At 45.5% G+C, this 24,688-nt stretch overlaps 1 protein-coding gene across 3 annotated transcripts in view; it reads left to right on the top strand.

Moving 5' to 3' along the window:
* Positions 1-24,688, top strand: part of CTIF (cap binding complex dependent translation initiation factor) — a 250,835-nt gene that overhangs the window by 22,502 nt on the left and 203,645 nt on the right. The window contains exon 1 of one of the 3 annotated variants that reach the window (XM_053293689.1): positions 4,472-4,494. The exons of 1 other annotated variant lie outside the window; for it this stretch is intronic. Coding sequence is in view for 1 of the 2 variants with exons in the window: in XM_053293686.1 (XP_053149661.1) it covers positions 11,565-11,573 (9 nt within the window). In the remaining variant the exon portion in view is untranslated. Of the gene's footprint in view, positions 1-4,471; positions 4,495-11,553; positions 11,574-24,688 lie in introns of those variants that run through there. One more of the 3 variants, XM_053293686.1, reaches the window with a different exon arrangement.

Genomic DNA, 24,688 nt, shown 5'->3' on the forward strand with positions numbered 1-24,688 from the left:
AGGCAGAGTTACATTGGGATATGACGATGGAGAGAGAATGGGGGTGAGGTCATGAAAAGCTTTAAAAGCAGGGAGCAGGACAGTGTATAGGATCCAGTACTGAACTGAGACTGCTTCTCAACAACAACAAAAGTTCTCAGAGTCTTTCACACAGCAAAAGAAATAAAATAATTGTTCCTTGTCACAAAAGGGCTTATCATCTAAAACAAAAAGGATACAAAGCAGGGGCTTACATGCTTAGTTTAAGATGTTTACACACATTCTGATATAAATAATTTCCAAGTGAATTTTGAATTTGTGTTTTTCTCCCCCCTCAACCAAATATTTCAGTGCAGCTACTTAACTACTTGAAAAACTTTGAAATATTTATTTTATTTACCACGTAAAATGAGAGCTGGTCTTGTGGTAGCAAGCATGACTTGTCTGCTTAGCTAAGCAGGGTCCACCCTGGTTGCATATGAATGGGAGACCTGATGGGTGAGCACTGTAAGATATTCCCTTAGGGGATGGAGCTGCTCTGGGAAGAGCAGAAGGTTTCAAGTTCCCTCTCTGGCAGCATCCCCAAGATAGGGCTGAGAGAGACTCCTGCCTGCAACCTTGGAGAAGCCGCTGCCAGTGTGGGTAGATAATACTGAGTTAGATGGGCCAATGGTCTGACTCAGTATATGGCAGCTTCCTATGTTCTTATATCCTGCTCTTCCTCCAAGGAGCCCAGAGTGATGTACATGGTTATTTAAGTTCTCACAACAGCCCTGTAAGGTGGGCTAGGTTGAGAGAGAAGTGACTGGTCCAGAGTCACACTGAACAGGGATTTGACCTTGGGTCATCCTGGACTTAGTCCAACACTCTAACCACTTCACAATACTGGCTTTTTTCCTTTCCTTTTTTTTTTTTAAACTAAATGTATTGGTCAAATAACCTGCCAAATAAGAGCACAATCTACTTAAGGTGTTTGGGAAATTGGCATAGTAAAATGTTCTGTGAGAAAGATTCTTATGCAAATGAGGAAAGGTTTGCATAGGGGGAAACTTTCATTTATTTTATTTTATAAAAATATTTCTATACCGCCCAAAACTTCTGGAAACTCTTCTAATTCAGAATTTTCTGAAAACCCCACATCGCTAGTGTCAAGTGGCTATAGTTGGAGAGAGATTAGTAATTTTGCAGCAGTGTTCTAGATATACATAAAGAGTGTGACCATGAAAGACAGGAGGAGAGCTGAAAAGAACGCAGAGCAGGGCATGTAAGGCCCAGATCATGCATTACATTTGACAGTTGCTCTCCAAATACGAGCTTGACCATTCCCAGTTGTCAGCTCTTCATGGCCCCCTGGAAATTTAAGCGTGGCGCTTGAGCCAGGTGATGGATGCAGCCAGGAAGAGGAATAAGCAAGCAAGAAGGGGAGAGATTGTTCCCTCCTCCTCCTCCTGGTCACTTTGGTCTATCACCTGCTTGAGCCAGACAGACACAAGCAGGAGAAGGAAGGAGCCATTCTGTGAAGACAATACTGAGCTAGATAGACCAATGGTCCTACTCGGTATATGGCAGCTTCCTGTGTTCCCACCCACCCCCAGCTGCTCTCTTCACCATTGTGGTTGGGGATGATGGGAATTGTAGTCCAACAGTATCTGGGCACCCAAGATTGAGAATCCTTGCTCTGCAACATTGTCAACCCTTCTTAATAATCTACTGAATGGGGTTAGCACTGTCTCCGCTCTAAAAGTTATGGGAGTTGCTAATAATATTTCAGTTTATATGTTATAAGAACAGGTTTCTTTTAAAAGAAAATTCCTGGAGGGACTATGATATAGCTTTTCTGGAAGCTGAAGCTCCTGTAATGGGGGAATTTTGGAGCCTTGCTCTAGCTGGCCTAAAGGATTAATTAAAGGCCACACTCCCGCTGTTCTGGGTTTTCATTAAGCACTTATCTGTGTGTGTCTTGCTTTTGTTCTCGGCCCCATTGTTGGGGATGGCAAAGAACTGTGGCTGATGAGCTAGCTGAACTTTGACCTGCTGGACTTAGTCTGGATTGTTCTGCCGCCCTGTCAGAGAGCTATCAAGAATTTCTAATGGAGATTTGGATTCATGCCCTCTTCCCCCCCCCACCCGCTGATCCTCAGCCTCTTTCTCTCTTTTGCCTTTTTAAATGTAATTTCAAGAAAGCTAAGAAGATGCGTGAAAAAGAAAATTGAATTTATGCCTATTTCGCTTTTTAAGCTGTGGACTGGGAATGCCCCAGAATTCAGATCTGACCAGTGCAAAAAAGAAAAAAAGGCCTATGCTAAATTGACCATCAATATTTAAAGAGGGAGCTAATTAAAAAGATGACTGCCTTCTAGAAATTTTTCTAGAAGAGAAATTTTTCTCGCTCTTACAACACTAGAAACACAGGTCATCCCATGAAACGGAAGGTTGAGAAATTTAGGGCCGACGAAAAGAAGTTTTAATTAATCTATGGAATTCTCTGCACTAGTTTGGATGGCTTTTAAAGGGGCTTGGATGAATTCACGGAGAACAGGTCTCTCAATGGCTACTAGTCTGAGGGCTATAGGCCACCTCCAGCCTCAGAGACAAGATGCCTCTCCATACCAGCTGTAGGGGAGCAAGAGCAGGAGAGTGGGCATGCACATACCTCTTGTCTGTGGGCTCCCCAGAGGCATCTGGTGGGCCACTGTGGGAAACAGAAGGCTGGACTGGCAGCATCTCCAAGATAGGTTGGAGAGAGACTCCTGCCTGCAACCCTGGAGAAGCTGCTGCCAGTCTGTGCAGACAATACTGGGCTAGATGGACCAAGGGTCTGACTCGGTATATGGCAGCTTCCTATGTTCAACTAGATAGACCTTGGTCCTGATCCAGCAGGGCTGTTCTTATTTTCTCCCTCGAAGTAGGAGGTCACAGCTTACAATGGGTTGTCTTCCTCCCCTTGCTCCAGGTAGACAGGAAGTCTCAGGTGTTTGAATAGGTAGGTCCGTCCCCCTTCTCCCAGCATGCCCAGGCGTAGTTCCCCAGTTCCTTCCTGTCTACGCTGCGGGTTAGATGCTTCTGGGCAGGCTCCTGCCCAAAGAACGATCTTTCTCAACTTTTTCTACTCTGGTGAGCTCCCTTATACTAACTATGAATCTAGCTCAGACAGGGGACTCCCTTCTGGGATCCCTCTCAGAGGGCACCGGGGGGGAGGAACAGAAGGCAGGAAAGAAAAGGGCCAAAAAGCGGCACCTTTCCTCTTCTCCTGACTCACTGGGCCAGGGAAAGAGAAAAAAGAACCCCAAGGGGACAAAAATTGGGGGAAAGTTGGTTTCAACCCTGCCTGCCTCCAGACAGAGCGAGAGGATATTGATCCAGGCTGCCTGCAGCGTTTCGCGACAGCAGCCGAAAGACCAGGGGACGCACGTGGCCGGCGCGCAGCCGGTGGGAAGCGGAGATTTGTCCCTCGCTCCCTCCACCTGCTCAGACCTTCCGCCTCGGCCGGGGCCTTCCTTACTAGGCGCCCCGGGGATAGGCGGCATTCCACCAAGCGCCGCCACGCCAGTCTCCCCTGGAGCGACCAGCAAGGTCGCAGCCACCACTTCTGCCCCCGCCGCAGTTGCTACTCGAGCCGCCATGGCGGCCACCACCACTGGGGCCTCCGCCGCTGCGGCTGGTGCCGCTGCTGCTCCCCCTCCCACAGAGGCCGCCACCATTGCGGTCCCCAGCGCCGCACATGCCGCCCTCCTTTCGGCCCCAGCCGCGCATACCGCTCACGCCTCCTCCAGGGACTTTCCCACCACCACTGCGGGGGACCCGGGCTCAGTAGAGGCTCCTGCGGCGGTTGCGGCCGCCGGGGCCGCCCCCATTTCGGCCATCGCCACCATGCCCGCCGAGGCCGTCTCCGTTGCGGCCGCCGCCGCCATTGCCGGCCCCGGCAGTTCCGCCGCCTTGCCGGCCTTCCTGGCCCCGCAGCGGGTTGGCCCCATGTCTGCCGCCTCTGCTCGGCCCTCCACGGCCGAAGTTAACCACGTGGAGGATCCGGCAGGACCGAGGGCCAACGCAGCAGCGCCACCTGCTGGCCTCCTGCATATGGCACCCATAGAGGCTGAGGTGGATTCCACAGCCTACAATGCTTGGGGACTACTCCACCAGGACAGTCTAGGCTACCCCCAAGCGGCATGTCTCCCCACACTGAATCAGGGAACACACGGGGGGCAAGTCTTGGAGGCTCACCCGAGACGGGGGTACACAAGGGGCCCGGCAGGCGAAGTCCATAGACCTCTCAGCCTTGCCACGGAGGAAAGCGGATGGCTGGGCGAAGTCCATAGACCTCTCACCCACGCCACATGCGATGTCCGCACGCTGGGGGAAGTCCATAGACCACTCACCCAAGCCGCATATACCCCGGCACAGAGTTCGGATGACGACGGGCTAGCAAGGCCGCGCCTTCCGCAGTTCAACCATCTGCCCCAGGCGGCCCAGCACGAAACCAGGTATGAGACGGCGTCGATCCCCACGCGACGACAGGTGAGTGCTGCGTTCGGGGATTTTGAGTGTATGCAAGAGAGAGCCCAATGGGTCCGGGACATGATGGCCAGCGAGATGAGGGCGAATGCCAAAGCACTCTCGCGCTCAGTGAAAGAGGCAGTGGCCAGGGAGATGAGGAGGGCCTCGAGACTTCCACGGGGCTCCCCGCCACAACTCACCCCCGGACGGTCAGGGATAAGGTCCCAGTCCTCATCCTCCGAGGACAGCCCTGAGAGGACACTTCCTCGCACCCACGCAGTAAGACGCAGGCGTACTTCAAGGGTCGCCCCCGCAAGCGGTCAGGGGTCTAGTGAGGATCAAGCTGGCCCCAGTGGAAGGGTCTCACCCCCTCCCCCAGCGAGACCTACGTCCCCACCGACCCCCAGGGATAGCACAGGGAATCGCAGTGAGAACGAGCCCTCTGACAAGGAGGAAGGGGAGCTGTCAGGGGAGGAGGCCCCACAGAACCCGGGCCCTATCCTGAGGTTGTTCTCCCAGGATACCTACGATGTAATGCTGGCTAAGGCCAGGAGAGCCATAAACGATGCAGCCCCGCAGCCAGAGGAGCAGGGCAACCCGGGTCAGCTGGCACGGGAGGTTTTCCCCTCGCCCAGGCTCCAATCCCCGGTAGTGCCCTTACCGGCTCTCTTCCGGAACACTATGCGGGCCGAATGGGCTAACCCAGCAGCCACCAGGCACACCAGCTCCTTTCCAAAGAAGTACTATATCCTCCCCGAGGAAGCTATGGCTGAAATATCGGTGCCCAAAGTAGACCCACCGGTGGTGGCCCTGGTGTCCGGAGCCATAGTGAACAGAGAGGGGGACGAGCAACTTAAAGGCCCAGAGGATAGGAAAGCAGACTCACTCCTGCGCAAAGCACACGAGGCGTCGGCCAACTCCATCCGAGCCTCGGCATCCACTTCTATCATGGCCCGAGCCTCGGTATTATGGGTCAAGGACCTCCTTAACAAGCTGGAACCTGGCCAGACTGAGCTCAGGCAAGGCCTCAATAAGCTTGCTAAAGCAGCGGCCTTCATGGCAGATGCCAGCCTGGACTCGATTCAGTCATCATCTCGAGCTATAGCGGCTAACGTAGTCCTTGCTGTTCTTATTTTCTTATGACTTCAAAGTATTTCCATTCCACCACTTGCAGGGTGGCATCCTCTATCTCAAAGATGCCTGTCTCCTCACAGCAAGCAGAATGGATAGTGACAACCTCACTCCTGGGCACTTACGACCTGTGTCAGGAGCACTGGTCAGACATTACGTTGTACCTGTGCACATGGTCATGCTTTTGTGTGAAAAGACTGTATCTGCATTCCTTTGAAAAGTGAACCTGGGCACAGGCTCCCTGAAATGCAGGGTGCAGATAGGAAGCATCCTGCTGTATGTGTGTTCAACATAACATTTGAATAACTGCTCCTGTGTGCCGTCTGTACCTGTGAATGCTGTACACTCGTATGAGTATTAAACATAGGGCTAATGCATACTGCTGCAACTGCATTCCACATATCATAGGAAGCTGCATATACTGAGTCAGACCATTGGTCCATCTAGCTCAGTATTGTCTTCCCAGATGGGCAGCGGCTTCTCCAAGGTTTCAGGCAGGAATCTCTCTCAGCCCTATCTTGGAGATGCTGCCAGGGAGGGAACTTGGAATCTTCTGCTCTTCCCAGAGTGGCTCCATCCCCTGAGGGGAATATCTTACAGTGCTCACACTTCTAGTCTCCCATTCATATGCAACCAGGGCGGACCCTGCTTAGCTATGGGGATAATGCATGCTTGCTACCACAAGACCAGCTCTCCTCTCCAATGTAATTAACTGGATCTGTGTATACACAGTACACAGATTGAGTGTTGAACATAAAGTGTGAATATGGCATTGCAATGATACTTTCTTTGTGCTTGCTTTCTCCTTAACCAAGTGTTCATGTTCTGAGATGTCTGCAGTTAGTGGTCTGAGACATCTTGTTGCCTGTAGTGAAGGATAGAAAATTAAACTTGAATATTAAAGATGCAATTTGTTGCCCATGTTTCAGCTTCAGGTCTCTTTCGGCATCAAAAATAAGCTAATACTTTCTGAATTAGAATACTTCATCAACATTGCAACATTTGGCTCTCCTCGGTGCCAACTTTGAGTCAGAATTTGATTTAATTTCCTTGACAGACAGTACACCTAACCCTGACTGTAGTCTAGCCTTGGGGGTGATCATCTTTAGAAAGACCAAGGATGTCAGCAAGGACACCCACAGCTTATAACAAATTCTTCCTTTCCAAAATTTGTTGTGGCCATAAAGTGTTGCCAAGGTGTGTGTGTGGGGAGTGGGGGCTTTGCAAAATAAAGGGGAGAGGCTTTTGTAAACAAGTTCTTATCTGTTGTGTGGGCTGTTCTAAAAATCAAACCAAATTTAATATTTTTGTTTGTTAGATTTTTTTGGTCTCCTGAATGTTTGGGAGCAACTCTTGAGAAGACAAGGCTCAGACTAGGGGAGGCAGCAAACCTTTGTTTTCATTCCTAAAGAAGCAAGCAAATAAATAAACAAGAAAACATGGAGGAAAGGACAAGGTAGGTTTGTTAGGGCTAGTATTTCTAGGGTTTGATTTAACGCTGACTTAGGGGTTTGTTTTTGACAGGGCAGTTTCATTTTTAGTTTCAGTTGTGCCTACAGTGGGTGGGGATTAGCTGCAGGAGAGTCACACAGCGTGTGGGAGGGGCCTGGCTCCTGGGCATTCCTGAGGAGCCTCAGTTTGGAAGAAGTTCTTGAGAAGACAAGGCTCAGACCAGGGAACTTTGTTCCTGGAGCTTTGCGAACAGGAATTTGGCAACAGATATCAAAAGAGTTTTGTGGGGAAATGTGCAGGGAGATGATCAAGCAGTACCACTTTATCACAAAGGACACACCTAGAATGAGAAGAAAGGTACTACTCTACTTTTGTCCTTTCCTTGGAAGGCAGAGCTTAAATCCTTTAATTAGCTGACAATTGTAGCTAAGACCTAGCTTTCAAGTAAACAGGCTTTGTATCTAAATAGCTAATAAAACTAGCTTTGATGGTAGATTGCCAGCAAGGGAGGGTGTGTGCTTCCCAGTATTTTGCATGGAGTGTTGCATGCGTGACTATTTACTTGAGGGGGCAGAAGCCATGGATGTGCACTCAGTATAAAGAGCTCCTGGCTTTCAGGGAACAAGTTCATTCCCTTGAAGCCAAGATGGCTGACCTGGAGAAGCTCAAGGAGACAGAGAAGTATGTGGATACGATCCTCGAGGATGAGATAGATGTATCCCACTCGCATGCTGACAGCTCCTCTGCTGTCATGGTGATTGAAGGTCTCGGGGAAGGAGGACATCAATTTGAGGAAGAGGGGAATTCTCCCTTAGAAGGGACCCCTCCCTTAGGTGATATGTCCATATCCTCTTGCACAAAGGATACTTTTCAGGGAGTCGAGGCCCTCTTAGTAGTGGCTGATTCAATCGCTAGGGTAATAGAGAGATGGGTTTGTGACCAGTGTGTAGACTGCCTAGTGTGAACGTTGCAGATGTCATGCAGTGTCTAGATAGGCTGTTAGGCAGTGCTGGGGAAGAATCAGCTGTTGTGGTGGTGCATGTCGGCACCAATAGTGTTGGGAAATGCAGTCAGGGGGTCCTGGAAACCGATTTTAGGCTGCTAGGTAGCATATTGGAGTCCAGGACCCCTCAGGGTAGCGCTCTCTGAAATGCTATCTGTTCCACATGCAGCACCAACAAGACAGGTGGAGCTGATTGTTCCCAATGCATGGATGAGATGGTGGTGCTGGGAGGAAGGCTTTAGGTTTGTTGGGCACTGCAATACATTTTGGGACAAGCGAAGCCTGTACAAAAGGGATGGACTTCCCTTGAACCAAGATGGCACTATACTGCTGGTGCTTCAAATCAAGAATGTCACAGAGCAGCTTTTAAAAAGACGCCTGGGGGATTGCAGACAGGAACTGGGTGGTATCTCATTTGGCAAGGAAAATTCCCTAAAGTGCAAATGTTTCAGATAACTCAGGAGGACAGAGTTAGAACTAGGAGTAGAGCAGAAGGAAACACATGGCAGCTGCCAGGGTGGATTTGATTTAAATCAAACTGATTTAAATCACGATTTAAATCACTAGCAGGGTGGATAAAAATAAAAAAAAATCCGATTTAAATCAAAAATCTGATTTTTTTTATTTAAATCTGATTTTTTTGATTTAAATTGGATTTTTTTTTAATTTTTATCCACCCTGCTAGTGATTTAAATCGTGATTTAAATCAGTTTGATTTAAATCAAATCCACCCTGGCAGCTGGTCAAATGATGGTAAGGGAGATAGCACACACCAGCACCAGGTAAGAGACTCGGCGTATAGGCATATACCACTGCCAGAAGCCTCCGAACCAAGATGTGCGAGCTGGTGTGCTTGTTTGCTAGTGTAACCAAGCGCTCTGTAATGTAACATTACATTACACTGTAATGTAATTAGCAGGTGGGGAGCAATTGGCCCTATTCTCCAGTGGTTGTTGCTGTCTGTTTTATATTTCCCACCGTGTTACCAGGGATGACAGATCCTACCTCTGCCATCATCAACAGCCCTCTGTTCCTCCTAACCTTTTTACTACTGCCTCTAAGCAAACTTTTGGTATGGCTGGGTCGACTACAACAGCCCTTCACATTGATCAAAAATTTCAACAGCAACAACAACCCTCAGTAGTGTGGAAAGGCTTATAGGCATGGGGTGGAGACAATCAACAAGCTTCAGATTTTTAAAGAAAACGTACTTTAGAAAAATTGGTTCAATTAAAACATTCCTTTTACAGAAAAGGTACAAACTCAAAACAGTTACAGAGCAGGTCAGGGAAGATGAAAAGCTGGAGAAATGTAATCACTACCTGTCTCTATACAAGTCCCTACTCAGAGTCCTCTTGTGCGTGCTTGCTTGCTGGGCAGACTCCTTGTTCTGGGTATGGCCCAGGTCTGGGGCTCACTCCAGCCTGGCTCTTCCTTTTCTTCAGCGATTTCAGCTCGAAGGCTTCTCTTCTTCTGGCTGGCTGCTGACTCTGCAGACTGCCAAACTCTGCTGCCAGGTCTCTCCCTCAGAACTCTGTTGACTGGACTTCTAGGACTCTGACCAGCAGGCTTGACTTCTCTGGCTTCCCAGACTCTCTCGCTCGTCTCGTCCTCTCTCCAGCAGACTCTAGACTTCTCCCTCTTCCAGGCCTCTGACTCGAGGATTCTCTCTGAGAACTCTTGTTTTCCCTCTCTAAACACTCCCAACATATGCAGTTTCTCTGCCCATCAGTTCCTCAACCCAGCCAATCAGAACAACCCCAAAATTCCCTCTTTTAAAAAATCTCCTCTTCCTCCAAAAACCAACCGTCAAATGCTAAACCAAATGTGAAACTATCGGAAAAACAAGATTGAACTTTTGACCCTGCCACCCTTCTCCATGCACAGGGATTTGCAAGCACAGAAATCCTATTTACAGTAACCGTTTTGAGAATATAATATAATATGTTCTATATATATATTATATCAAGATGTTTTATAATATATAATACAATTCATTTATCAGGGCTTATTTATAAGAAGTTTGGGAATATTAATAACAATACAGGGGCTTATATACAGAAACCCAAGAGGTCTAGGTCTTGTTCCTTCACAGGGATCCATCTTTATTTATTTTATAAATTTATATAATGGGATTGGGATGCAAAAAGAGAGTTTGGATAAAACATAGCTAGCAGTGTCAAGGGGAATAACAAACTTCTTTAAATATACAGTATCAGAAGTAGATTCTCGCCCCCCTAGAAAATGATAGGTTTCTGAAAGAGAAATAATGGTATACTAGCTGGGCCGGGCGCAGAGCATCTGCTCCTCTAGTTTGCTGCCAATCCCCCACTACCACCACCCCTGCTGTTTCCCCTGTCCGCCACCACCGTTGTTTTCTTCCCACCCAGCCTCTGCCGCCTTCTTCTGCCTGCCCCTGCCGTTTTCTCTGCCCACCAGCCACCACCATTCACCGCCATCTCCCCCCCCCCCACCGCCACCATTTTCTTCCCTCCTGCCATCCCCGTTGCTATCTGGCAGCTGCTTGCGAACTCTCACGAGAGCTGCCACACATGGGATTAGCGACCGGTATGCCTAAGCTATAAAGATATATAGATACAGACACACATACACGAGAGAGAGAGAGAGAGATTCTACCTGACTTTCTCTCATACTAAACTTATTTTCTAAGAAATAAATCTTACTGATTTTGATGGAGTTAACTTTCAGATAACTTCTTGAGGGGCCTTCTTGATTGCTGCCCCGGGACTATGGAATGCGCTTCCTATTGAGATATGATCCTCCCCATCTCTGACAATTTTTAAAAAATGTTTTAAAAACCCATCTTTTTACTCAGGCTTTTTCAGCTTCTTAATAATGTATAGGTTTTAAATTCTGTGATTGATTTTTAAATTTAGTTTTAAATGGTTAGTTTTTAATTGTTTTTATGTGTTTTTAATATGTGTTTTAACCGTTTTATCATTGTGAACCGCCCAGAGACACGAGTGTGGGGTGGTATAAAAGTGTAATAAAATAATAAATAAATAATAATGATGATAAGATAAGCATGCTTAAATAAGCTGCAGCCTTATTTAATTTCCAGTTCTTGGTTCCGCTGTGATGAGGTGGGTGAGCTCGTTGGCAAGTTGTTATACCTCCTCTGCCACCACCTATGCTAATGTCTGTGTTGGAGAACAAGTTTCTATTACTGCTGCAGATGCCAGCAAGTGGCTGGTTCGACTTGATTGCTTTGTAGATTGTTGATTCAGCTGACATTTTGCTTACTGCTGAGAGCTGGAATCTTGCTAATAAGTGTGAGATCAGTTATATGATTGGTATATTGGCTGGTGACCTCATAAAGGCCCTAAATCCAGCCAGTCTTCCCATAGCTTTCATCTCTGTAGTTCCTAAAGGACATAGGCATTTGGATAGATTTCTATCTGAGGGTCGAGTATGCGACTCTTTCCTTTTTCTTCTGCGAGCTCATCCAGGCCCATGAATGGACTCTGGAGAAAGCAAGCAGGACATGTTTGAGGTATGGAGCACAACTATAGCTAGATACTTTTATAGCTGTTATGCTATTACATTTCCCCCGGTGCATATTGCACTGTTATCTCTTGCTTCTGTATTTTTAATTTGGTTCATTTCTTTGGATTCTGATTTCACACACAGACCCCACTGCTATCTGACTCTCTCTCAAGTCACGGAAAGAAGCACAGTGTACGATAACGGCATTATTCAAAGTGAAAGATTAGGTGGGCACAATGTCAAATAATAAAAAAGGTTAAATTAGCCAGTTAAAATAAGGCAATGCAGCAAAACGCCAGCGCTGAATGCATAGGAGCAGCTGGGAGCTCGCTGTTTCTGCAGGCTGGTGGGGTGAAAAAACTGTAACTACTTTTGAGCACAGCAGTTAATTAGCTCTTTTAACTCTGAAGGCAGACTGATTTTTAAATCTCTAAATAGTAGGGCTGCTAAACAATGAAATCTTTAGTTGACTAATCATCTGCTTTTTAACTGATTAATCGATTACATTTAGATAAATTTGCTTATCACCAAGACCCCTTTTTGAAACATTAAAGGAAGTGTAAGATAACTTGCAGTCCAGTGGACAAAAATTGCCACTCCTTTTTGGGGAAAGTTGTCTTGACTGTTTCCTTTTTTCATTTCCTATTACAGAAATGCATGGAATCTGAAATAGCTTAGAAAATAAACCAGTGCAGCCTTTATCTGCAGCTGAGCTGATTTTTGTTTTGTTCTAAAAAATAACCTCCTCACTGATGAAAATTGTCTTCTCCAAATGTAATTAACTAAAGCCTTAATTGACAAATTTGAGAGTTAGATATGTTCATGAAGGATGGGTCCATCAGTGACTGCTAGTTGTGATGGAACTTCTATGTTGGAAGTATATCTGTATACTAGTTGCAGAGGAACAACAATGGGAAAGGGCTGTTGCCTTCAAGCTCTTCTTATGGGCTTTCTGGACTTTCTTCTTATGGGCTTTCTGGACCAATATTATTGGTCGATGTGGGACTAGATGGACTTTTGGCCTGATCCAGCAGGGCTGTTATGTTCTGATGCAAAACAGTAGACATTGACATCCTTCAAAATAAGAGAGATCATGCGCAGTTGCATACGTTGCAATTATATAGGTTGAACAATGACGTCAAATTCTACAAGAAAATCTATCTTGGGGCACAATTTTAACTTGTGTTGGTGCAAAGTACATATGCCCAGGATCCAGAGCAGTGTTTCCTGTAACAGGGATTCACAGACGTTATTGACCACAACACCCATAATCCTCAGTCAAAGGCCGTTTCAGCTGGGAATGCTGGGAGTTGTCATTAACAACATCTGGGAATCCCTGTTACAGCGAACATTGGTCCTGATTACGGAAGCTCAGTGTTCTATAGCCCCTGGTTCCCAGTCTTGGGTTCCCAGCGGTTATGACTACAGCATCCATCGTCCCCAGCCACAATGGCCTTTATTATGCTCATAGTTAACCCTTATTAATTGGGTAAAGAGACATCTTTCAAAGTGATGATTCTTTTTATATTTTGCATGGGAAGAGCAACTGCCCCTACTGAACCCCAGCACAGCATCTGCCCTGTGGCTGGTGTCTACCTTGTGCTGCTTTTAGATTGTGAGCCCTTTTAAGACAGGAAACCATCTTTTTCTATGTACCAGTAAATTGCTTTGAGAACTTTTCTTTGAAAAGCAGTATCTATCTCTAAGAGTGAGCTGCCAGCAGGGAGAGAGGAAAGCGGCACCACTTGCAGACAGGCTTTCGGGCGAGGTGGGAAACAAAACAGTGCGGTGGGGGGAAAGGGGTGGGCAGGGAAAGAAGGGGGCGGGTGGGGGGAGAACTAAAGTCTCAGATGCTGTGCGCCTGGCACAGCTAATAGATGATAATAATCTAAGGGCAATATTGCCTTTCCACCTGGTTGTGAAGTCGTGCTGGATTTAGCGATGTGATTAGAGGTTGCTAGTCTTTCTGGCTTGTCAACACAAATATTCGAGGCTGTTGATTCTTTCGAAAGGGTCATGGTGCAGGCTGTTTGGCAGGTGCAGTCTTTGTCACTCGTTCTGGTTTTTGGCTTGCAAGATCATTTTGTCTATTTAGTACAAAGGTTAATTCTGACAAGGCAGAATCTGTGAGAGTCTGGCTGGAAGTGAGAAATACTATGGAACTGTGGAGGATTGTGGTTTTGGCAGAGTGCAAAATTAGATGTTCTTCATCCTTTGACTGTCTTTTTTCAGAGGGCAGAACTTCTTTTTTCATGTGGAGTTTTCAAAGAGACCTCAGCTCACTCTTTCATTTTTGGAAACTACACATGCTTTCCCAGGGATGGTGCCTAGTTTGTGGTCTCTGTCCTTGTGGGAAATAACTGAGCAGGATCCAGATCAGGTTTGTCATGACAAAGCTTGTCATGACTTGAAATAAATGAGGCATGGCAGTATTTTCTTAAGCTGTGTTAATTCCTGTGAGACTATAGTCCCATTCAGACATACAAGTGTATATATGCCTGTACACTTGTACATGTGTCTGTGTGAATAAGAATAGTCCTGTTGGATCAGGCCCAAGGCTTATCTAGTCCAGTAACCTTCTATTAGTCCTAAATTTTCTGGCCTTCAATTTCATGAGATGACCCCTGGTTCTAGTGTTGAGAGAGGGAGAAAAATTTCTCTCTGCCCACTCCATGCATAATGTTATACACCTCTGTCATGTCTCCCTGTAGTCACCTCTTTTCCAAATAAAAAGCCCCAGATTCTGTAGCCTTTCTTCATAAGGAAGGTGCTCCAGGTCTCTGATCATCTTTGTTGCCTTCTTCTGCACCTTTCCCAGTTCTACAATGTCTTCAAGGTACGGTGACCAGAACTGTACGCAGTACTCCAAATGTGGCCACTCCCCCAAAAGTTGGTTTGGTTTTTTGGTACCATATGCATTATTTTACTCCCATATACTTATAAAATGGCATTGGAGACAATATGGAGTCTTGTGGAATTCCACACTTTAGCGCTCGCTTTGCAGAATAACAGTCTTCAAGAGACACCATCTGGAATCTGTCAGAGAGGTAGGAACGGAACCACTGTAGAACAGTGCCACCTAATCCCACCTCCTTCAAGCGACCCAGCACGATACCATGGTCAGTGGTATCGAAAGCTACTAAGAGATCCAAAAGGATCAGCAGAGTGACACTCCTGTCGATCGCCAATTGGAGATCATCCATCAGGCCAACCAAGGCAGTCTCAACCACGTAGACCACCTGAAAGCCAGTTTGGAGTGGGTCTAGATAATCTGTGTCATCCAAAACTGCCTGGAGCTGAGAAGCGACCATTCGCTCAATTACCTTGCCCAACCAAGGAAGATTAGAGCACTTAACCTGTAGTTAACCATCTGTTGTTAACCAACTCTGAGGGGGCCAATGCAGGCTTCTTCAAATAAGGTCTAATAATAACCTCCTTAAGACAAGGAGGCATCCTTCCCTCCCTCAGAGAAGCATTTATATTTTCCAGACTATCTCTAATAATGTGACTGCCAGATGAACTAAGCCAAGCTGAGCAAGGGTCAAGAGAGCAGGTGGCAGGGCGTACAGTCTGAAGCAGTTTGTCCACATTCTCAGAAGTAGGAAACTGAATGTGATCCAATCCTACAAGAGGAGTTGCCGGACACCTCTGTGATAGACTCTGCAGTAACTGTGGAGTCTAGTTCAGCATGAATACAAGATGTTTTATCTGCAAAAAAGTTGTTAAAAACATCACAGCGAGTGACAGATTATTCCAAGTTCAAATTCAAGGGAGAACAACTCAGCTGGACATGAATTTGCAGAAGCGATGTGGGCAGAAAAGAACCTCTTCTTTGCCGCCTGCACTGCCAGAGCATAGATTTTCAAATGAGCTGTGTACTGCTGTCTGTCGGATTCGCACGGAGTCTTCCTCCACCTGTGATCTTGTCCTCCATTTCATCGCTTCAGCTCCCATAGTTCTTTCCAATACCATGGGAAGAAAGGATCAGAGAGGACGCTTAGGAGCTATTGTGTCTACCGCACAGTTGCTCCTAATTAGAATTAATGTACCTGTGTTCATTTTAAAAGTGAACCTGCCCTTCAAATGCATGGCACAGATAAGTATACTTCTGTACTCATGTTCAACATAACATGTGAATGACTGTACCTCTGAACAGATCTGTACCTGTATGCACTATAAACTTGTATGAGTGTTCAGCTTAATGTGTGAATGGGCCTACTGTCTAAACCAGGGGGGATCTAACTTAACCTGGGTTCCATGGACTCTCTGGAGATCCATGGGGTAGGTCCCTCTGGTCTGTGGAAAATATTTGGCACACTGAATTTAATTTGCTTTCTGATGAGTAGGAATAAAGTTCTTCAAAATAATTGAGTACTTATTCCCCCCTCTAATTTTTGTTTACGACAATCTGTTATATAAATAGATGGGGGTTCCTGGGTAATTCTTTGTTCTACAGGATTTGATCTGTAGATGCAAAAGAGATGTCTCATCATTCTGGGACTCACAGTAAACAAGGCAGCCCCAAAGAAGAAATAAGGAAAATTGGTAGGATGTGGACTAAGTTAATCATGACCAAGTTCAGTTGACTTGAATTAAGCCTGATTTGCTTCAGTGGGACTCAGTCATGACTAACTTAGTCTGTATCTTGCCTTTTGTCCCTATTTCTGCCTCTGGGAATGCATTGCTGGAATATTGCATCTTGCTCCAATTATCATTCTTCAGGATTCAGCTCCCTCCTGAGAGTCTGGAAGCTCAATATCTGCATGGACAGTGGGTGTATAGTATTCAGTGTCAATGCATCAGGGATGCGGGCTGACAATTTCCTCCCCCAAAGAAATTCCCCATGCCCTGTTTTTCCATGGAAAATTCTGAATGTCTAAAATTTCTACTTGGCTACATGAAAAACTTTAGAGCTGCAATGAGGGGAAACTAATATGGCAGAGGTGGGTTTTTAGAAACTCTGTAAATAAGTCAGATAACATGTCAAATCCAATCACAATCTGTTTAGGGCATCAGGGAAATTTATATACAGTGAGGGAAATAAGTATTTGATCCCCTGCTGATTTTGTCCGTTTGCCCTCTGACACAGAAATGACCAGGCTATAATTGGAATGGTAGGTTTATTGTAGCTGTGAGAGACAGAATAACAACAAACAAACCCTCAAAAGCCCAGTGCCCCAAAGTCAGCGATGGATTTGCATTGTAGTGAGGGAAATCAGTATTCGATCCCCTATCAACCAGCAAGATTTCAGGCTCCCAGGTGTCTTTTCACTATATGCAGGTAACGAGCTGAGATGAGGAACACCCTCTGTAAGGGAGTGCTCCTAATCCCAGCTTGTTACAGTACCTATATAAAAGACACCTGTCCATAGAAGCAAGCAATCACTCAGCTTCCAAACTCACCACCATGCCCAAGACCAAAGAGCTGTCGAAGGATGTCAGGGACAAGGTTGTAGACCTGCACAAGTCTGGACTGGGCTACAAGACTATCGCCAAGCAGCTTGGTGAGAAGGTGAATACAGTTGGCACGATAACTCGCAAATGGAAGAAACACAAAATAACTGTCAGTCTCCCTCGGTCTGGGGCTCCATGCAAGATCTCACCTCGTGGAGTTGCAATGATCATGAGAATGGTGACAAAGCAGCCCAGAACTACACGGGGGGAACTTGTCAATGATCTCAGGGCAGCTGGAACCATAGTCACCAAGAAAACAATTGGTAACACACTACGCCGTGAAGGACAGAAATCTTGTAGTGCCCGCAAGGTCCCCCTGCTCAAGGCAGCACATGTACAGGCCCGTCTGCAGTTTGCCAATGCACATCTGAATGATCCAGAGGAGAACTGGGCGAAAGTGTTGTGGTCAGATGAGACCAAAATCGAGCTCTTTGGCATCAACTCAACTCGCCGTGTGTGGAGGAGGAGGAATGCTGCCTATGAGCCCAAGAACACCATTCCCACCGTCAAACATGGAGGTGGACACATTATGCTTTGGGGGTGTTTTTCTGCTAAGGGAACAGGACACCTTCACTGCATTGAAGGGACGATGGACGGGACCATGTACCATCAGATCTTGGGTGAGCACCTCCTTCCCTCAGCCAGGGCATTGAGAATAGGTCGTGGATGGGTATTCCAGCATGACAATGACCCAAAACACACGGCCAAGGCAACAAAGGAGTGGCTCAAGAAGAAGTACAAGAAGGTCCTGGAGTGGCCCAGCCAGTCTCCAGACCTGAATCCCATAGAAAATCTGTGGAGGGAGCTGAAGGTTCAGGTTGCCAAACATCAGCCTTGAAACCTTTCTGACTTGGAGAGGATCTCCAAAGAGGAGTGGGACAACATCCCTCCTGGGTTGAGTGCAAACCTGGTGGCCAACTACAAGAAACGTCTGACCTCTGTGATTGCCAACAAGGGTTTTGCCACCAAGTACTAAGACATCCTTTGTGAAGGGATCGAATACTTATTTCCCTCACTACAATGCAAATCCATCGCTGACTTTTGGGCACTGGGCTTTTGAGGGTTTGTTTGTTGTTGTTCTGTCTCTCACAGCTACAATAAACCTACCATTCCAATTATAGCCTGGTCATTTCTGTGTCAGAGGGCAAACGGACAAAATCAGCAGGGGATCAAATACTTATTTCCCTCACTGTAGTAACTCTTTTGCGGAGGGGGGGAATCAATGCAAATGAGGGGAAATTGCACAGGAAAATTTCTAATTCAAAAGTTTGTGCATTGCATTTCTGCAATGCATATGCATGAACACAAAGGTATCATATAATAGGTGTTTCATACACTGCAGTGTCTGAGGTATATTTCTGAAAAACGTTATCAAAATTAGTGGATCTGTAATTGACTGGACATGTGTTATGAACATGAACCATCCAAGAAGCGGGACCACCAGGCACCATTCACTTGCTGTCTCTAAACCCGTCTCCCCCCTGGGCCTCCATGGCAACTCCACTTAGCCTGCAGTAGCCACAGCCGGCTTCTTAATGTTTGTGGGCTGGTAAGGTATCATCTGAACCAGCCCATTGGTTTTTAGCATATCATTAACCAAAAGACTGAATCCTCCTAGCTTTGGAATTGCTACAAGACAGGCAATGGCAGACAGACAAACATAAGGCAGAGTTGAGCCACAGCAATGTGTAATAATCCAATGAAATTTGGGGTGTTAAAAGAATATCCCTGTTATCATCTGTGAAATGTTAGAAAGCATGACATTGTTTGCCTTTTGCTATGGAAAAGACTATTCGCCTGCTCCTTGAGGATATTCTAAGCCCTTGCTTAAATTTCCAGATACCTAGACTTTCTACTTGCTTCTATGTGTCTACTTATAAGACTTATCTCAGCATGACCTAATTACTCTAGTCTGATTTCTCTTTAGATTTACACATTTGTCCAGACACACATACTCCCCGACTTCCTCGCCCTTAAATCTGCTCTCCTACGAAGGTCTGGTTTTCAGTTAAGTGAAAGTTCTTATTTTTCTTTAAATTGAGCTGTATGTGGTGAAAATCTGCTTCAAATGGATTAAGCTGAATACATGGGGACAAGTTAGCTTGAGTTGTGTTCAAATCCCTGCTTGAAGCAGGAATTCACAGGATGGGATCCGGTAACATTATAGTTCTGCCCCATCTGTCAAAATCGGAATAATAGATGACACAAATTGCAAAGCACATAGCATGTTAAAAAGGCTTTATTTTCAGTACCAATTTTAATTTCATTTACCCATTCAAGCATAATGCAAATTATGGTTTACATGCACAAGCTGTGATGAAGCTTGGATGTTTCCCCCTCCCCTTCTCCTTTTTCACATAAGGTGAGATGATTTAAACTTCCGAATCCTAGTTTGAAACAAACTGCATTTTCCTGTTTAATTGGAATATGGGAAACTGCATTTTGTATAAATCAAGGTTTGATCCTTATTTTATATCTTCAGGATTGGGCCGTCGCTCAGTGGTTGAGCATCTGCTTTCCTTGAAGAAAGTACTGAGTCCAGTCCCTGGTATATCCAAGTAGGACTGGGAGAGACTCTTGCCTGAAACCTTGGAGACCCGCTGCCAGTTTGTGAAGACAATATTGTGTTAGCTAGACCAAGGATCTGACTCGGTATAAGGCAGCTTCTTGTGTTCCTATTCTGAATTGCTAATTAACTACGTTTTGGTCAAAGCACAATTTCCTATACTCGGATGCAATGAATTTCCTCTGTGAATTGAGCAAAGAGGCACTTCTTAAAGTGTGGATCTCTTATATTTAGAAGGGGGAGAGCAACTGGCCCTATTCAACCGCATCCCTCTCGTGGTTGCTGGTGTCTATCTTATGGGACATAAAACAAAACGGATTCAATAATGTAACCAAAAAACAAAGAAACAACTAGATATATGAATATGAATTGTATTAAAAGTGAGACAATCAAATGTATATAGTGATATGGATAAATGATATAAAGTACATCATCTTATTGTTTACATTATCTTTGTATTTTGGTTACATTATTGGATCTGTTTTGTTTTATGTACTCTAGTTTAGATCTTTTACATTGTTGATTTGGGTCTATCTTATGGGGCCATTCTCACAACCTACCAGGTGAGCGGAGGGAAGGCTTTCCAAACCTTGCTTTCCACCAAACAATCTGTGTTTTCCTGGTGGCCACACGATCCCTGCTGCTCCATGCGTCGCAGAACAGCACGGATCACTCTGAGGCCAGGACTCATTGTCTTGGCCTCTGAGAATCCCACAGTGCGCTGAGTGTGTTGTACTGGAGGAGTCCCCCAGGAAACGGGCACTCTAGGTGCCCATCTCTGTGTCAGTGCGAGCTGCAAGCAGCTTGTGCTGACGCACGATCCTGGAGCCGAGATTAACAGAGTGTTTGCTCTCTTAACCTCAGCTTTGAGCCGTGCTAGGTTGCTTGTGAGAACAGCCTCTATCTCTTTTTAGACTGTGAACCTTTTGTGGACAGGGAACTAATTTGTCTGATTTTCTGTGTAAACGGCGTTGAGAACTTTGTTGAAAAGTGGTATATAAATATTCATAATCATAATGAGAAACAGTTGGTATTGGAATATTTATTTACGTATACACTCTGCAGTTGCAGAGATCTCTCCATGGCCTCCCACCCTGGCTGTTGATCAAATCTATGCCAGCTTAGTTTTAACAATTCTGCAGTTAGGGTTGCCAACTGTCCATTTCAGGGATGAAATGTTGGTCCAGTGTAAAATACTTGCAGTGGGGGGCATTTTCTTTCCATTGCTAAGTAAACTATTTTGAGTAATTTTTGGTTGAAAAGTGGTCTAACCAGAATATGTTCTAAATAATAACGCTGGCATTATTCAATAGCATACAATTCGATAACATATTGGTACTCAGGCTCTTGATTACCACTGCATACACCTCCTGCCGCCACCCCCTAGCCCCTCCAAACTTGTGCCCCTCATTCTGGCAATGAAGTGTTGGCAACCCTATTTGCAGTACAATATTAGATACTACAGTGCCATTCACAGGGCCCTATAATGTCCCAGCATTGAATAAATGGGGTATTAACCCTTGCGGAATCTTGTCAGAGAATGGTATGAATTTTAGTTTTGTTTTCTCTCATGCAGACTGAATCAGTTGTTCTGAAGCAAGCAAAAAACAGTGTGTGTGTGTGTGAGAGAGAGAGAGAGAGAGAGGGGGAGGGAGGGAGGGAGGGAGGAGGGGGGGGAATAATGTACACCTATGGTGCATCAGGCATGCTCTTAGAAGCATTTTATTCTCATTATCTCATGCAAATTCACAGGGACTGCCTCTGTTAAAATGGTACTTTCATAAGTACTTGTATTAAAAACCAACCTGTTGATGGTCATCAATTTTAAAATGGCTTTTAATAAATTAATAGAACTGATGATCATTTGACTGGATGCTGCAGCTCTATTAATGAGGATGATTTCCCCAGGAAGGCACTTTTGCAGAGCAGTCCTATGGAAGTTTGCTTGGAAGTGCCTGCATTCAATGGAGCTTACTCCTAGGAAAGCGTACTTAGGATTTGCGCTCTTATTTTGCAACTCTCCAATTCAGTTTTCAGTTCTACTGTAGGATTTTTTAAAAAAGACTCGAATGCATAGGGTGAATCAAATCTCTCACTGATTCTTCTTATACTTGTTGATCTCATTAATCCAATATAGTCACAGTCTGTTTCTGACCTTTCTCTCGTCCCTTGGAGTCCTCCTGCTGACCTGCCTGAAGGTTTTGGAATGCCTCCTTCATTCTTTGCATGGATGTCTGCTCTTTTAAAAGGCTCCTTTATTTAGTGGTGTAGAGGAGAGAATGGGAGTTGGTGGATTGTGTTCCTTTCTGGTGCACATGTGATGATTCCTAAAGGAAGGAATAAACCAGAAGAGAAGCCATGTAAATTCAAGGCAGTGCAGTTGGTTCAACACAAGCTAACTGAGCCTTTTGAAAGTCATGATAAACCAGATTGCTGACAAAAAAAAACTCTGGGCGAATGCGAAATATTGCAGGAATGCATAGGTGTGGAAGTATTTCTTGTGGGAGATGCATAAGTTCTGTCTTATTTAATTTATCCTTTTGCATTGCCTCCAAGTTGCTCAGGCTGGAGTGCATGGAGCTATCCCCTTATTATCCTTGCAACATTCCTTTGAGGTAGGTTAGACTCAGAGATGGTGACTTGGCTTCCTCAAGGTGCTACCCATTGGTCTGCCATTGACCAATTTGGATTGTGTGTACCGAGCTGTAAGCCTTCATTTAGTTGGCATATGCGGGGCTGTGCAAAAAATCTGATGCTCTGTGTGACGGTGTGATTGGCTTGTCATTGTCTCAGGGTGTGGACTAAAGGCACTTGGTGAAGCAGTGTTGCACAAGTCTGGATCTGGTCAGTGTTTGGATGGGAGACCATCTAAGACTCTTGTGTGTGCTGCCTTGAGTTCTGTGGTGGAATCTATGTGTGGGATAATGTATGTGTGCAATTAAGTTATTGCTTACTGCTCAGCACTACAGTCTTAAACTGGTTGAATATTTGTTTCCTCTTAGGAACACTGGCAATTTCAGTTCCTGGAGGCAGCTAGGATTCTTCAGTAGAGAATCTAGCACTCTGCCCAAACTACAGTTCCCAGGATATTTTTTCAAGGCATGAGAGGGTTGCACAGCAGTTTAAACCAGCCTTGAAAGTTGTGAACTGAACATTCTGGGTCAAAAATGCCAGATCTGAAGTAAGGTGTATCATGTCAGGGGAGTAAGAGTAAAGGAGGAGAGTAAAAACTAAGTAGTAGTTTCTGTTGCTGTGTATGTTATTGCTTGTAAGCCACCCTGAGTTCTATGGGAGTAGGGCGATGTATAAATCTAAATAAATAAATACATACATACATACATATATACATAATTAATAGAGCACATATGTCATTTGTCATAGAGGACTTGATAAATCCTAGGGACCAGGGATCCATCCTGCCTAGAAATTTAACCATGGCACTAGGAGAGTTGGTCTTGTGGTAGCAAGCATGCATTGTTCCCTTTGCTAAACAGGGTCCACCCTGGTTTGCATTTGAATGGGTACTACTACATGTGAGCACTGTAAGATATTCCCCTTAGGGGATGCGGCTGCTCTGGGAACTGCATCTGCAAGTTTTCATGCAGAAGGTTCCAAGTTCCCTCCCTGGCATTCTCAGTTGGGGCTGAGAGACTCCTGCCCTGCAACCTTGGAGAAACTGCTGCCAGTCTACTATAGACAATACTGAGCTTGATGGACCGGTGGTCTGACTCGGTATAAGGCAGCTTCCTACGTTCCCATGACTAGGATAATCGGAGATAAAATAAAGTTGTGCCGTCGAGTCGGTATCGACTCCTGGCAACCACAGAGCCATGTGATTGTCTTTGGTAGAATACAGGAGGGGTTTACCATGGCCATCTCCTGCATAGTATGAGATGATGCCATTCAGCATCTTCCTATATCGCTGCTGTTGTTTGTTTCCTATAGTCTGGGAAACAAGTTATTAAATTTAAGTACATCTTTATTCTAGGCAACCTTGTTCCTGTTCTATGTGTGTTATTTTTAAAGGGGATAAAGAGAAGCCCATTTACCCTCCAGAGTGTCCATCCCTGAGTCTGATAATTTTGTCAGGGTCTGATATAGAAGGCCTTCGGCTTAGTCCCTGATATCTCTGGTTAAAAGCAAGGACCTCAGGCAGCAGGCTACAGCATGCAACAAGGCTAAAGTGCCGGCTGTTACACTGCGTAATCAGGAAATGCTCTTCCTATATATTGTACAACAACTGCCCTAATTTAATCTGGGAGTTCATGCCTTGAGGTGCACGCATAAGGTTGGAAAGGGTTATGGATAGAATCCAGCTCTCCACCAATGTTTTGGCAGGATGAAACAGTGGCAGAGCTGGCAACAGGCGAGCCTGTGTTTACTACACCATGTGAATAAGGGAGGAGACGTGTGTACAGTTTCACCTGGTCTCAGCTGCCAGAGCCAAAGTAGGAAATGTAGATAACCTTGCACAGGTCTTGGGACGTGTGCCCAGTTTCAAGAGGCACATGGGAAGCATGTGGCAGGAGCAGTGCTGTTTTGAAAACATGCCTGGAACAAAAACTTGGTTTGGATTACTCATGCCCCCTTTCTCTCTGAAATCTGCCGATAAGGGATGCTGAGAGACTCATTCAAGTTTCTAAATTGTCTGCATTCATCCACCCAATCTCTCTTAAGCTGGAAAGTGTAACCCACTGGTTTTTAAAAACTTCTGCTTTGAAGGGAACCTTTCCACATTGACTGATCTATCCGAGACCCCATTCATATGGCAGAGGATTCTGGAAAATTCCCTTGGGCAGGGGTTCCTAAATGTGGGCCCCCAGATATTGTTGGACTACAACTCCCATCATCCCCAGCCATAATGGGGGCTGATAGGAGTTGTAGTCCAACCACATCTGGGGACCCAAGTTTGAGAACCCTTGTCCTAGAGTGCACAATTCAGGTAGTACATCGGCCAGGGCTAATTTGGACCTTGGCATCATCTTGCCCAATCAGAGAGTGTTTCAGAGTAGACAGCCAACTTGGCAATTATGTGTGCCACCAATGGTGTGCCAGCTGAATTTCACCAAACTTTGATCTTCTCTTTGAGAGACCGTTCTAAC

The sequence above is a fragment of the Hemicordylus capensis genome, chromosome 2 (genome assembly GCF_027244095.1).
Source record: "Hemicordylus capensis ecotype Gifberg chromosome 2, rHemCap1.1.pri, whole genome shotgun sequence".
In the NCBI taxonomy this organism is placed as follows: domain Eukaryota; kingdom Metazoa; phylum Chordata; class Lepidosauria; order Squamata; family Cordylidae; genus Hemicordylus; species Hemicordylus capensis.